Here is a 14917-nt window from a genome sequence, read left to right as displayed (position 1 = left end):
GTCTATCCCTTAGATTTATTGATGTTGTAACCAATTACCTTTAGAACCGGGGAAAAACTATGATTGCATCTTCCTTTGCTCGTCTGCCATTTCCACCTTCGCATTTGTGCCTCTCTGTCGCTTATCACTGCCCCATACAGCCTCCGTCGTTCACAGCCTGTGAGTAGATGAGTGTCATGCAGTAGTTTCCTTGCATACTGGTTCTACTAATTCCGAAAAATGTGATCTCAGTCGTAATATCTTTACTCGGAACACCGTGAAAGCAAAAGGTAATGAATATTCTTCTGACGTTCTGATGTTATATCAATATCGCATGAGACTAAGTAGATAATATCCTCTCCGCTCCCTATATTCATGTCGAAGCTGCGGACGCTAGGAACGTAAGGCTCGATTTTCGATTAATCTTCCATGTGGAAGCGGATCAAAGAGGCGGGGCATGTCCTCCGCGCTACTTATTAGATGGACGATTTGTCTCAGTCTTTTTGTGAATCGTTCCAGAAATATTCGAGCGTCGAGGGTCAAGTTTTTATAATAGTTCCATGTCAATCTGATAGCAGACTTGGGGTAGCGGCCTCAGTTTCCAGACGAATGATTCAATGCATATACTGAACTCGAAGCGACGGGTCGCAAACACAGAATACATAGAAAATTCTGCTCATAGAGCTTTGAAGCGGAGCCCGTACGCCACCAAGACACCATGATCATTCAAGCTCAGCTGGTGTTTGATAACTTCCGTGTACATGAATTTGCTGCAAAGAGAATGAGCAACACCGTCGCCCTTGACCCGATATGTATTCTTCCTCTTGCACAACTTCACGGCGAGACGGTCAGAAGGTATCTCAGATGTATTGACAAGTTGTGCCAAAGTGGCCTGGGCGCAGCAAGGGCATGGCGAACTCGTACGTAGCCCATAAACTCCGTATCCTCCTGTAATCTGGATTAGAAAAAGTCGACGGTCAAAGAAAGACAAACGACTCTGCCCCCCCCCCCCCCAGTAATTTATACTTTGAGATCTGGCACCTTCACAGCAATATCGCCTAGTTCACCTCCCAAGGTCATGCAGGAGCCAGTCGATTCAGCCACCTCAGTTCTGTGTATTCTTCCTACGTTCCGACTATAACCTTCAGTCCTGTGCGGCAACAGCGTCATTATACAGTGTATGGCAATATGGCCGAGCGCTTAAGGCATCCAGTAGCGGCAGTTGCCGGGTCCCCGATTCTTTACCTTTGTGCGAAGAACTGGCAGCTGGCTCGTAGGCATGACGGCTTTTGGCACAGCGGGCACATCAACACTACATTCAAGTCCAATGAAACAAGACACGGTAAAGTGCTAGTGCAAAAAAGCTCGCATTTTGCACAGATAATACAGATTAGGATCAAAAGTCAGGTATAGCTCCTGTCCAAACGATTTGGCTATCTGTCGTTTCCCCATACTTCGGAAAGAATCGGGAATTGGTGAACGCTGTCTTCTACTTTGTTGCTAATATATAGGTCCACGTAGCTCACCTCCTATGGGCAACATGGCCGAGTGGTTAAGGCGCTAGAATCAGGTGATCGAATGATTACGTAATCTAGTCCGAAAGGGCGTGGGTTCGAGTCCCACTGTTGTCAGAAAAAAATTTTATTTTCTGTTTGCTTCGCATCTTATTCAAATTTCAGACAATCAGAATCGCATTATTTCACAGGAAAATTATAAACTGTTAATAACCTGGTGAACAAATACCCTCTCGCGACATGATATTAAATATCCTGTTATTCACAGGACCAGGAATTATTAGCCCTACCTTAGTCTGAACCCCTGCTGCATCAAAATCTAGGGTTCCGTGCGCAACCCAGTTTGAACCGTAGAATCCTGTAGGATCCCAAAGTTGAATGATACATGAGGCCTTTCCCCTTCAAGAGCACCTTGTGAATGGGGCTATTGCCGTAACATTATTAAGCACTGATGTACATGTTACTTCATTTCGCGCCAGTAAGTGCTAATGATGTCCGGGTCAGGATTAAAGCCCACATCCCGGCCTGACCCAGCCCAACCCGGTCCTGAAAAGCCCTGTCCTGGTGGAGGGCTTTGGCGGGCTCAATATTTGGGCATCATTGCGGCATTGCCTGACCCTCCAAACCCAGCCCGACCCAGCCCGGACACCACTAGTACTAAGCCCAGCTGACATGGTCTGCACTTGTTTTCACACCGTTTTTTCTGATGTTACCTACTCAGTCGGTTAACAGTGGATAAGTTCAATGCAAGTATAATTACCATCTTCATCCTGTCCAGAAAACTACATCCTTGTCTGTCTTCGAGAGAAGTTTTGTGTTGCAAGCGACAACCGTGACTTAGCAATGTCAACTAGCTGCTTGCGGTGTGATTCTGTGAATTCAAAACCCCATTCCCATCCTAATGTTATCATCGGTAAGTCCACATTAGTTTTTCCCGTTCACATAACAGCTACAATTCAATGCCAAAACTTGTTTTCAGCTCGCTCGGATTTGGTCATATCGCCGAGTCTTACTGGGGAATTCAACTATGTATATCTAACCTCGCGGTGATCCTGCAGGCTCTGTTATTTAATACGTGGTCGCCATGCCGTGGAAAGATATCAGCCGCGCACCCGACGGGATCGCGGTGACCGCTCGTGCGGCCGTAGCCGATACAGTTTAAACTCTCATGGCACAACCGCTCAGCCCTTGCAGATATTGGTCGGTGACTGTGTGCGAATGGCAGCGCCAATTTAGGGACCCAACGTTCTCCGGTGACTCATCATGGTGCCTACCTTCAAACTCTAATTTACATGCGCAGATCACAATCACAGGGGAATCATCAACATCTAACCTAAGAGGAAGCCTACGGCAGCTAAGAGAAAGCCCCTACCATTGTGCTCATTCATTATCCAGCGTCTAGAAAAGTTGATCGATCGAGGCAGTTTTGATGTGACCTCGGCCCAAAATAAACACGACTCGAAAGATCGTCAAATCCTTTTGATTCAACGAGGCATCTCACCCATATGACCCTTGTAAAGCTCCGATATTATGTCGGACTGATGATGCCTCTCTATGATACACGAGTTGACCGTGAGTTCACACCTCTCCTTTCCTGATGGTGGCTCATCCAGACTCCCTGATCATCTTTGTAGAGAAGCGCTCCAAGGACTAGGGCGTCCTGCTGATGACCCGTCTACCTACCGGGCATTCGAGGGTGATATACCTACATAAATCACATGTCATCTTAACTCACTACATTGAATACTGTTCCACCATTCCAGCCGTAGATCAGATATCTTCCCACTAACACTGCATTCGCACCAACTCGACTCCGCTTCCGCTACCCACCATCCCCCATTTTCCGAACCCCAGGGAAGTATCAGGACTATACATAGCATCTATGAGAGTACGAAAACACATCGGTGTTGGCACCAACACCGAAAGTGAATCACACCATCCTCATGTTGATGATCCATAGCCGTTCAAGGACAGTCCTTCCCGTCGAAGAAGCACGATTTTCGGGTTTCATGTTCGAACAACGTACGACCCTGCAGAGAAAAGGACCGATTCGGAAGCATCTTTATATATTGGTGCACGGAACACGGCACGGAAATTTGACACTTAGGACTGGGAGGTAACATGCTTTCGAAGACAGCGAGATCCGCGTCTCCCAATCAGAAGCAGAGAAGTCGTAGAGCATATGAGCCGTGCTCCGATAGGACGCATTGATGAAATAGTGGTACAAGTTTTGCACATCCTACAGAACTATCGTACATACGCAGTAATATACAGCAACGAAAGAGATGTCCCAACCGAGAAATCTGAAATTGAATCGATTTCAGCCCTGTAAAGCATCAGTACAGCATCAAAAGATGACAGTTATATCACATACTCGACGACGACTACGGCTTCTGTGCTCCGTTAGCATCTGGAGGGAAAGAACAACAGGATACTTACGACTGAGAGTATAGATAAGTGTCTGAATAATCAGGTTCCGCAGTTTTAGGCGGTCGATCTGGCGCCGTAGACACAAAAAATGCCAACGACCCTGACGGGTCGCCTTGCTGGAGGCATATTTCAAACAGCATCGCGTCTGATAGAGCGCTGCCAATGGCATACGTGCCTACTTGGGCTTGATACACACGAAACCAAGAATAGCGATCATCCGGAATACATAACTGAGAGGAATGGAACACGTTAGTGTTTTCAGAGAGGACAAGACAAAAATGACCTTTGACAAGATACGTTCTCGTATGGACGAACCATTGGTTGCACCCGTAATTTCAACCACCTGGTACCGCTCCGCGTTGGAGGTGACAATAATCCGCACGGTTGGTAAGCAGAAAGACCTAGATAGAGCAGGTGAGATATTGAACAGAGTGGGCAGAGGTCCTTACATCGTTGTCGAGCCTGCACAACAGCAGCCGGTGGTGGAGTAGAGAAGGTGATGATGAACCTGGTCGCCTCTTATGTGCCAGGAGCACATCAATTCGCCAGTGATGTAAAGCTATAGGGTAGATACTATAAGACAACAGATGATCGAAGATTGATCTGTCGAATCGGAGAACAGAGAATCCCTGGAGGTAATGAACCCACCTTGTCAACGTTGGCGAGGTGTCAACCCCCTTGATTGGAACACAACGCGCTCGACGATGACCAAGCAGATAGCCATTGAACGGAGGGTTTCGGATATGAAAGTCGAACGGTGTAGACCTTAATATTGTAAAATCCTTGAGGGGCGGAGAACACACCGGGGAGCCTGGGACTCACAGCGCAGCAAAAAAATGGATGATTCCCGAAGCAGGAGGATGAAACGCAACGGAGGAAACCCTTGGGGGAGGTTGCCACGTATACCCGAAGGGGCGTGATGGCACCACCGATGCAGGAGTAGTATATCCCAAACTCGGCTGTTCCGTGATGGCAACTGTTCTGGCTGCCAAAAAAAAATTCCAAAGCAAAAGTCGAAGTGAAGTCATTTTGTATGTCGCTCAAAGAATGTCTCACAGCGGCCTGACAACGGCTTCCACAAGTGCTGAGCATTGACTGAGTGTCTGGATATATATATAATTTGCGTTCGACGTCAAATTTTGGCAGCTCAGTCTTGAGCTACGCATGTCGTCGGACTGAGACGCAACGCCCGCAGACAATGTTCAGGTTCTTCGATGCAAACGACCACATGAATTCCAGGGGAAACCTCCTTGCAAGTAAGTATGCGGCCAATAAGAGCGACTAAACGGGTTTCAGGGAAGACGAAAAGAAAAGAGACTTTTTGACGCCAGGGTGGACCTCCGAGTCAGCGTTGGCAGCGCATCACGAGCGCGCCGCTGTCATTAGAATAGTCATAGTGACTGAAGATTCTACAGGATTTTGGAACGGAGATGATTTGCTCTCCGTTCGACTCGAAAACTTGAAACGCTTGAAGGATGCTGTAATAGAAAAAGTCCATGACACGAGCTTCGTTAGTCGGACACGTTATCTTATCTCGAAATGATGGCCGTGATTGCCGAAGCCTATCAGTCCCGCAGCCCAGAATCAATTCCTATCCTCAACAAAACCCAACGTCAACGCGTCAACGCTTTTCCTTGTTGAGATCGTGAAGGCAATCCTCCCAAGATGATTATTGATTTTCCGTGCGTGCTTAGTCAGGACTCACGTGCTCGGGGATAGCCGAGTCTAGGCCCCTATCCCGGTAAATGGCAAAGTACTACGCGACCTTCTTTCTCCCATACTATCTGGACAATCATGGCCCCCACAATCAAGGTCGGAGATACGATACCTGAAACAACATTCACCTACATCGCATATACCCCCGAGCTAGAAGCCAAGGTATGTCGCGTCGATATTGTGGAGATTACCCCATTGATCAAAGTGTCAGCTTGCTTGTGGCATTCGTAAGTGCCAGCAGAGACCGATTAAATCTCATAATAATGGGGATATTTCATAGCCACCAAGCTTAACACCAACTCGTGGAAGGGAAAGAAGATTGTACTTTTTTCTGTTCCAGGAGCCTTCACTGTGCGCTATTTGCTTCCGAATTATGTACATTTCTGACGTTTCGAATCAGCCTACATGCCATGCGAATCATCTTCCCCCGTACATCGAGAAGTACGATGAGTTCAAGGCGAAAGGCGTTGATGCTATCGCCGTCGTCGCTGCGAATGACGCTTTCGTTCTGAGCGGATGGGGAAGATTCGAAGGTGTTCAAGACAAAGTACAGTTGCTTCCCAACTTCCACGTTTCCCGCAGTTTAACTAAAGAATTCTTATAGTTGTTGATGCTTTCTGATACAGATGCAAAATGGTCTGAAAGCATGGGACTCTCTGTGGATCTCTCCGCAGTTGGTTTTGGTACCCGTACCGCCCGCTACGCCATGATCATCGACGATCTCGTGGTGAAATATGTAGAGGTACGACATGGCACATGCCATCAGTTCTACTGATTGATGTTATCTGTATATATAGCTCGAGCCTGCTAAGGGAGTCACCGTTTCTGGAGCCGATGCTGTTCTGTCCAAACTCTGAACCATAAATCATCAGAAAAGCCATAAATTTGTAATACTGCTTTGTATCATCAACGCAAGATGTGTTCTTGACCACTTGACCCGCGCCATGATCGCAGTAAAGCCAAGCCCTAACAACATTTCGCTCGGAATAAGGACAGATGCGGTGAAGAGCATGAACGTTCGATAGACTTCGAATCATTCAGCAGCTCAGGTCAAGCAACGAGCAGAGCAGGTGCAGCCACACAACCGTTGGTACGCATTAGATCTTATCAAGACTTGGGTCATTAAACCTGTTTTGCATAGTACACGCTGATAGAAGCACTTGGATTATCAGGGACCATATTTTAGGCGCGGGTGGAGCCTTTGCTGACTGCGGAGGCAATAATAACGCGCCCCGCTGACTCACGTCTCCGAAGGAATACTAGGTCAATGTCCAGATCCCAACGTTGCTCGAAGCTTAAAGTTATAAATATCAGTTTCGTAACACGTACGCTGTTACAGGAAGATGTCAAATATCTTTCCATCGGTCTATGTTTTTCATTCTTCCTGTAGCAAAGCTGAAGATACTATACAGTAGTATACCTGTGTTCCAATGCGTAAATTTAGCAGATCCTAATGCAAGCCTCTCCTACATAACGAATATACATAGCCTAAACATGGCCGGCAATCAACAACGAAGAGAAGACATGAAACTGTCACTTGATCTGGCTTTTATATTACTCTTGAGTGGGGTGAAGAGTCTACTGGCTGAGTCAAAAAGTTGGTCGGATGCTGGTGGGTCGCACAGGGGTGGCAGTTCCCAGTCGGGCCGAGGATTCCGGGAAATCGTGACTGTGACTGTGACCCCCGCTTGCTTTCAACGGGCCTACTTTCAACATCTTTCCTCGACCACCAAGAACACCAAGAGCACCACGATGTACATACATATCTTACTCGCAGCAGCAAGCTGTCCACGACGTATCTAAGCTCTTCCGTCTTGTTACTGTCAATCTAATCTTTTTCAGGATTTCTTGTAGATACTGTATCTATCATTTTATGGCACTGGCAAGCGACGTATCCTTCTCCTTTGACCCAATGTGCATATGCAAGCCCCAAATCCGTGCGGAATTAGAATCTAGTCTATGGTGACGGGTGATGCAAGAACCCTTGTCGGCCCTTCAATTAGATCTTGGCTTCTCAAGCCTTCCGAATGACTAGTACAAGCTGCCCGCCAAGTAGTACTAGGGTGGTTGATAAGTTTATTTTGGTAAGACCTCTTCTTCGGTTTGCGGTTTACCTCCGTGCATTGTGCTCTTGGATGTCAAAGCCAGCCTTCTGAGCTGGGGAGACTACTAATTTTGTTTATATCGAAGACTCTCTTTTGGGGATTGTTCTGATCTTCTCCTTCAGCTTTTTCTAGACATTGGCAAGACGATGTCGTTTCCAACATAGCAGCTGAGGAGACCCGGTGACTTGTAAGTTTCGCTTCACTTCTAGATATATTCTTACCGAACGTAAGCGTATAATCTCTCGTTTACGCTACTCTGCCCACCCCCGTGAATCTGATTTGTTCGGTCTCACTCTCTTTGTTTGATACGCTTCTTGTTGATTATCAATCTTCACAGGGCATGTGTATCCTCATCCACAAACCACATAGCTCTAATAGATGCCAGGACCTAATTGGCGACCGGACCGTCGGCTGCTCTGAACATACCGAGACTGGTAGAGATGCATTTGGTAAGGATGATCGTCCTACAGCCAAGCCAGCAGCAGTGACTATGCCTCGATAATACAAGTTTTCGTATCTGTAAGCGGCTCCGACCATCGTTAGTTTTTGTCTTCTTACGGAGTGTGTTGTACGTGCCATCACGATGATTCCGAATTTCAACACCTCCCTGCAGAATTAGCGGTGCCGATCTTATGTACGGTCACCCTCTATGGCGCCGAGGCGACTTGGCGCCTACCGACACCCACAAGCTGGGCCGAGATCCGCAAGTTTCCGAGAGATTAGGACGGTTTCTAGTTCATCGACCCACTAAGTGCATCATCATCTGTCTCGCCACCTACTTGACTCCCGAGCGCAGCAGCTATTCTCGTCTTAAATTTCTATCTATTGTCCTTCGAAATATAATTGGATGGAAGTGCTTAATGACGTTGTCCAGGCCCAACCCCAGTTTCTTTATTCATTTCGTGTGGTACTATACTTATCTAATGGGGTATTACTCTGACGTTCATGGAGAGCGCTGTGAAACGTCATCACAACGACCATAGTTTCTCGCAGGACTCGAGTCGCTCAATGCTGGTTGACAGACAACTCAATGCTGTACAAGTGAAGGACGTCACAAGTCCCTTCTCATACAAGGTCTGACAAACACACAAAAGGCATCTCTGACCGGTACTCTGGTGAGTTGCATGTCTTCTTTTTCCGTCGAGGATGAGGATGATCAGTGTTAACGTTGCAGATAACGATCGACACGCAGACAAGTACCTCGAGTATATTCCCGTTGCTAAGAAATGACAGTTTTTGTATCATCCGTCTTCTTTCCCTTGACTACGCAAGGGAACCGCCGAAAATGTGAAAGTAGGCATGTTACCAGGGGCACCAATATGAAGGTATTTTGTCCCTGTCGGTGGCGGATGGGGACCTTATACGTTTCCTGCCTTTAGCAGCCGTCCATTGTAAGTGGCTCAAGCCAATCGGCAAGACAACCACTACTCGCACGCACGGAACCTGCTAATGCGCAGCACTTACCTTGTACTATTAGTCCGTAATTCTTTCATTTTCATAAGGATAACGTTACTGACATAAGCCCTCACCTCCACAATCGTCCTCAGCTCACCAGGTAGTGCTATCTGAGATCTATTTGCTGCTGAAAGGTTTCTCGGCCGCCGAAAAAGCACGAGTGCTCGGTATGTTATGTCTCAAAGTACTTGAATGCCGCAGTCTGATGGAAGGCTGAACCCTGCTGAACCTCTAATTAGGCATTGTACCGACACGCCAATTTGAAGGATGGATCCGCCATCCAAACTTCATAATGTGAAGAGACGGTCTCGAATTGATGCTCTGTCGACTATTGCCGCAGAAGCCTTGTCAATGTCAGGACGGAATTGAACAGTATTGCTACATAGTACACCCGCGGGCCTATACTTAGGACAGGGCAGAGCCCTACCTTAACTGATGAACTTCATCTGATTAGATAGCGAGCATCTCACTCATGTGCCCCCGACATGTTCATCTGAACCCGTATAGCAGCCTGCTGGTGAAGGACCGCTTTATCGCGTCCACGCGCGGCCCAAATATCGCCCTTTGATGGTATTTTTACAGGCATGTGGATCCTCTCCGGTAGGCCGCGACCAAAAATCCATCTCCCTCCCTTCAGGTCAACAATTTGAAGTCACATCTATTGTAATGCGACGGCGGTGGCAGTATGCAAATTTTATTTCGTGGATACCGACGAACACCCGCGAAACAACAGCATGCGCAAGAAATACCGATGGGTGAAAATCTCAGCATTGCCAGCATTGCACGTAAGGACGGTCGTGGGTGCACCGAACCTTTGAATGGTATAGATACCGACCATTTCACCATACGTTGCAATGCAGTAGCAGTACCCTGTGTTTCGATCTCCATCGGCACCGAGTCGCCCCAGAACTGGTATAGCCGAAGTCGTCACTTCAAATACTTACGCGTCAACTACGGAGTCCTCACGTAAAGATTCCCCGTGGCTCGTAACAATCAGTTCCTGGCTATGTAAGTACCTACAGCAATCATTATCGACCTTTTTCCGTCCATAGTCGTGTTCCGTAAGGACAAACCAGTATCCAGAATACGAGAATGACGCAAACAGCGTACACCGTTGCGCGATGTTTCTCTGCTTGTTATCCTCCAAGATTTTAATTAACTGCATCATGATAGGCCTCACCGAAGTGACAATTGCACATGAGCCAGATACTAGACCTCTTCTGCATTGTGCGGTTGGGACTATCACGGGTAGTGAGCTGTGAGTAAAAAACTCCTGGAAAGGTCATGTGGCGTTTAATTGGTTTTGCGAATAGGGTCACACCCGAGTAAGTATATACCATCACTTCGATCGATCCATGTTGGTCAAAAACTCGCTTGTGCTTCTCCCATATGCTTCTATTGACTCGATATGAACTTGTGCAGGTCCGTGATTTGTCTTTCAATTTTAATCTCATTCATGAACCTGAGGCACCTTTCCAGATCTGGTCTGCTCGCGAGGTAGCCATCGTGTGTGTCCCGGTGCTTCACCGAGGGCATGCGAAAAAAAGTTTCGGTTTGGCTATTTCTGCTACATGGAAGAGACATAGATTTTCCGCATCTAGGTTCCTTTCTGGTTTAACCTTGGGAGCGACATATCTGGAAGTCCGCCTGACCGGAGTCAATTCTTTGGCTCACCTCGTGTGTTATGGCGTCGCTTCCAAGAGTTTAGGTCAGCGATAAGCCAAATCTTTAAATACGAAAGTTCTCTGTCTGTCAGATCCCCCAAGAGTTTCCCCCTTCATTCGGTTTCCCTGCCATGGACGCTGTCTCTGCTACTTCCATCGCCATCTCCAAGAGAGCCTATGGAGAAGAAGACAACAAATGGCGAGCCTACTACGCCGATGAGTACCCTCATCAGCTGTGGTGGCTGGTGTCATGCTTCATCGCATTCGTCGCCGTTTGTCAATTGACGTCGTTCGTCGTTGGGAAATACCAGGTTCGCTCCAAAAATGCACCGCTCACGACGGAGAGCAACAAGATCCAGCTTAGTAGGTTGCCATTAGCCTTGGTCAACTACTGGCGCGTCCTTTCATTCCGTGTTCACATTGGCGTTGGGTCATATACGTTGAACCTGGCCGAGGTTTTCCTCACCTGCGCTTATATCGTCGCGCTTTTCACTTGGGAGTTCATTAACAGTAAGAACTCTTCCCTTTTTCTTCCACAGATCAGTGACTTGCCTTGTTCTCTTAGGCACAACCGTTGCTGGTGCCAAGTTCAGTGCCACCTACCTTGCCGGCCGGGCCGGGAGTCTTGCTACATCCCAATTTCCACTGGTGACTGCGCTTGGAACGAAGAATAATATTGTATCATGTACGTGTCCTTACCCCAACGGGCTCAGTTCATTACTCATGTCTCCACACAGTAATCACGGGTGTCAGTTATGACAAAGTTCGCGCCATTGCTCCCTCCATTAACATTCGTGCTGATCATGTTGTAGCTCAACTATATCCATCGCATGACGGCCAGGGTTTGCTTCATAATGCTTTGGATTCACGGCGGGTACAAGGTTGGTAGTATTCTCTATACTTGGAGCAAATCGCTGATACAAATTTTCTATGCAGTTTCAGCGGTCAGTCTTCGTCAGGAGCCTTTTGAACTATGCGGCTGAATATGTCACAGTGTGGAGGGCAAGTACGAACTCCTCTGGGTCCGAATGGCGTTGGTGGCCATCTCCGCTTTCTCTCTTTTGATCTTGGTGTCTTTGCGGCCTGTTAGGGCAGGAGCATATGAGTTTTTCTTTTACGCCCATTTCCTTATGGTCTTGTAAATGCCCGTTTCCTCTTTGGTGCTTCTGTTATGTTAATGTTTTTTTTTTCCCCTTAGGATCTTTCTCATCGGAGGGTACTACCATAGCAAGAATTTCGAGTACGCCCTCTACTTCCGATGTTGTTGACCAGTGTTATTTATTGAGTCATAGATTCGACTCCTACGTATGGCCCTCCTTTATTATATGGGGCCTTGATCGCGTCATACGAATGCTCCGTGTTGTTGTTTTCAATCATTCCTACTTTGGGTTCAAGGCTGGACATGGTACTTTCGATGCTAGCGTGGAACGTCTATCCGAGCACTTTGTTCGCTTGACTCTGAAGCGGCCCCCTCACTTCCACTGGCGTCCGGGCCAAACCGCCTACCTTATCACGCCAGGAGTTTCTCGCTTGCCATTCGAAGCCCATCCTTTCACGATTGCTAGCTATGATTCCAGTTACGACTCCACCGAGAAATCTACCGATGTTGAGAAGGGGTCTGATTCCGTACTTGCTAAATCGTCGTCTAAATCTTTTACCCCTGGAGGAGAGAAATACTGGAAGGAGCTAGTGTTCCTGGTGAACGTTAGGGAGGGCTTCACCCATCGATTGGCCACTATCGGAACGGATAAAGGGACCGTAAAGGTCTTTGTTGACGGACCGTATGGTCCTTCGCCGGATCTCAGCTCATTCAATACCTCTGTTTTCGTCGCCGGTAAGCGTATCCAATCCGAATATGTATCCATCCCTGACTTATTGCTTTTAGGTGGTACTGGAGTCTCGTACACGCTTCCGTTGCTACTGGACACCATAGAGTAAGTGTCGTAACTGGTTCTTAATATCTAACTAATCTTTCTACATTAGGCGTGTCCGCGATGGAAAGAGCATATGCCACCAAAGCGGTGTTTATCTGGGCAATCAGAGATACGAGTACGTCCGTTTCTGTGATTCTATCCACTTGGTGCTTATTTCCGTTTAGCCCATGTGTGCTGGATATCAAATGCAATTTCTAACGCGTTACTTCGGGTACCTCCATCAATGAATGTGGACATACGCATCTACGTCACTGGCGGTTCTCCCGAGTCCTGTTCAATGGGATACTACATCTGTTGATTCCGACACTGCGTCACGTAATGGGCCACCGTCATTCCTTGGTCTTGACTCGGTGAACGTATATCAGGGGCGTCCAGATATCTCGCAACTGCTACCCGAACAAGCAGAGGCGACCAGGGGCGGTCGTATGTCTGTTACGGGTGCGTTTGCATTCTCTATCTCTACCTCTGTACTAAAAATAAATTCAGTGTGCGGTTCGAGGGCCGTTGCCCAATCATGCAGATCGGCTCTTCAGTTCCCGCTACGAAATGCAGCTACCGTTCTGAGAGGCGGTGCAAGTGTAACGCTGCATGTGGAGTCCTTTGGTTATGCTTAGAGACCACGTTGGATTCATTTTCTTATCGATAGATTGTATATCTAGTTATAGACGACTGGCATGTCTTTTGTATCTTGATTCTCATTTAGCGTACTTATCGCGGGTTGGAACTGTGCGAGTCTCCGGCACCTTCGGTGCGGAACAGTTTGGAAAGACCGCTGCCAAGAGCAAAATCTCAGTCTTCAGGACAGTGATCTTCGGAAGGTTATTGGAAGGTCTAGACCTGAGGAGATTGATGTGGGGTGAAAATCACTGCGGAAATCAATAACAATTGTAAGCAAACAACATATTACATCGGGAATCATCTGGAATCATATGCACTGCCCATGACATGACCATATCCGAATCCAAATCTTCATCATATCCAAGAGTACCCAAACACAGGTTTCCGCCCCCAGTTAGGCTTCCGTTTTCAAATGGGTGTTCTCTACCAAATTCGTGACCCAATGCAATAGATGTGAAGCGATGAATTGGGGTCATGGCGGAGATGGCCTCCCGTTTGTTCGTGCGGCGCTTGCCATTCGGTCTGGTAATCGTGACAAAACGAGTATCGATCTGCATGTTATCCATCCTTTCCTGCAGTTTCTGGCTCTGCGAACGAACGAACGACACGAGGAGGAGCCGGCGATGCTTGCGAGACACGTTGTGAATAGCTACGTAGAGCACGAGGAAGCGGAGTCGGTGTTGTAGCGCTATATGTTACCCTACGCCTCTTCGATGGTCTATCTTTCTCTTCCTCGTCAGCCTTGGTGTCCCTCGTGCGGAGAGGCGAGCCAATGGGCTTGCAGGCAGCTACAGTTTCCTGATCTCTCTTCGCCGTCCTCCATTGGTAATTCACCTGACCGCATTCTCACAGTTTTCGGAGCAGGAGGGGCATCTCTGCGTAAACCCACAATGACTTCGATGGAATTCCGGATGAAACTGTTAGAGCGGTTCAGGTTTACATCAATACGAAGCAAAGGGGGAAGTCTGGCATTGAGTGTGGTAGCAACCTGAGCCAGTTGGGGACGCGACGTGGTGAGAAGATCTTCGTGACAGCAGAAGGGAACGGTGTCAAGAGTGGTAATTACGATAGCATCTTCACAGGCGTCTTCGTTCTGTAGGGCGATATTTCCTGGCGTTAACGTAGAATGTGGATTCCTAAAATCACGTTGAGCGGGCGGTATGTCAAAAGCAGGGTCAGCATCTCTAGAATGATGTTTTTCGAGAGCCACAGAAGAGGATCTAATATAAATCTAGCCTGAAGAATAGTTTGCGGACAGGTGTGAAAGGATTAAAGAATGTTCTCCTGTGCTTCGTAGTGGATGATGGTGGTTCGAAAAACAAGAAAGGAAAAAGAACGATCATGGATTTATGACGCATCGATCACAGCTTCACTGGGCTGCGGAACTTGAAGAGCCACCTGGTTATTTATATATTCATTCAGTACTTTTCCATCAGAAACCAAGGAATTCCCGCAAATTTTGGAGGTCTTGGTAAACGCTTCCATTTCTTGATTCGTTGATT

At 47.4% G+C, this 14917-nt stretch overlaps 3 protein-coding genes and 1 non-coding gene across 4 annotated transcripts; 3 read left to right on the top strand and 1 right to left on the bottom strand.

Annotated features, from left to right (window-relative positions):
• The first annotated feature begins 1513 nt into the window (after positions 1-1513).
• Positions 1514-1610, top strand: EV420DRAFT_t188. The gene has a single exon. It is a non-coding gene; the product is annotated as a tRNA-Leu (tRNA).
• A 1367-nt stretch (positions 1611-2977) lies between these two features.
• On the bottom strand, positions 2978-5418 carry EV420DRAFT_1750078 (uncharacterized protein; the record flags this gene model as incomplete). The annotated part of the gene is made up of 8 exons (XM_060480312.1): positions 4746-5418; positions 4572-4688; positions 4207-4324; positions 3933-4153; positions 3754-3819; positions 3297-3360; positions 3177-3198; positions 2978-3111 (listed from the first exon to the last, which is right to left on the bottom strand). The coding sequence occupies exons 1-8, from the start codon at positions 4949-4951 to the stop codon at positions 2978-2980; spliced, it is 948 nt and encodes a 315-aa protein (XP_060327637.1). The 5' UTR covers positions 4952-5418.
• Positions 5419-5717: 299 nt separating this feature from the next.
• Positions 5718-6496, top strand: EV420DRAFT_1274284 (1-Cys peroxiredoxin isozyme; the record flags this gene model as incomplete). The annotated part of the gene is made up of 6 exons (XM_060467827.1): positions 5718-5801; positions 5851-5866; positions 5920-5990; positions 6040-6186; positions 6244-6381; positions 6437-6496. 6 exons carry the CDS (start codon positions 5718-5720, stop codon positions 6494-6496), a joined length of 516 nt encoding a protein of 171 aa, XP_060327636.1.
• Positions 6497-10994: 4498 nt separating this feature from the next.
• EV420DRAFT_1621780 (FAD-binding domain-containing protein) lies at positions 10995-13411 on the top strand (the record flags this gene model as incomplete). The annotated part of the gene is made up of 14 exons (XM_060475736.1): positions 10995-11135; positions 11175-11373; positions 11429-11548; positions 11601-11626; positions 11676-11744; positions 11871-12001; positions 12062-12103; positions 12156-12489; positions 12547-12697; positions 12749-12797; positions 12847-12884; positions 12962-13069; positions 13173-13235; positions 13284-13411. The coding sequence occupies 14 exons, from the start codon at positions 10995-10997 to the stop codon at positions 13409-13411; spliced, it is 1599 nt and encodes a 532-aa protein (XP_060327635.1).
• Between the last annotated feature and the right edge of the window lie 1506 nt (positions 13412-14917).

This window comes from Desarmillaria tabescens, assembly GCF_030435595.1.
Source record: "Desarmillaria tabescens strain CCBAS 213 chromosome Unknown EV420scaffold_33, whole genome shotgun sequence".
NCBI lineage: Eukaryota > Fungi > Basidiomycota > Agaricomycetes > Agaricales > Physalacriaceae > Desarmillaria > Desarmillaria tabescens.
The sequence above is the reverse complement of the archived record's forward strand: the minus strand, read 5'-3'. Positions and strand labels throughout refer to the sequence as shown.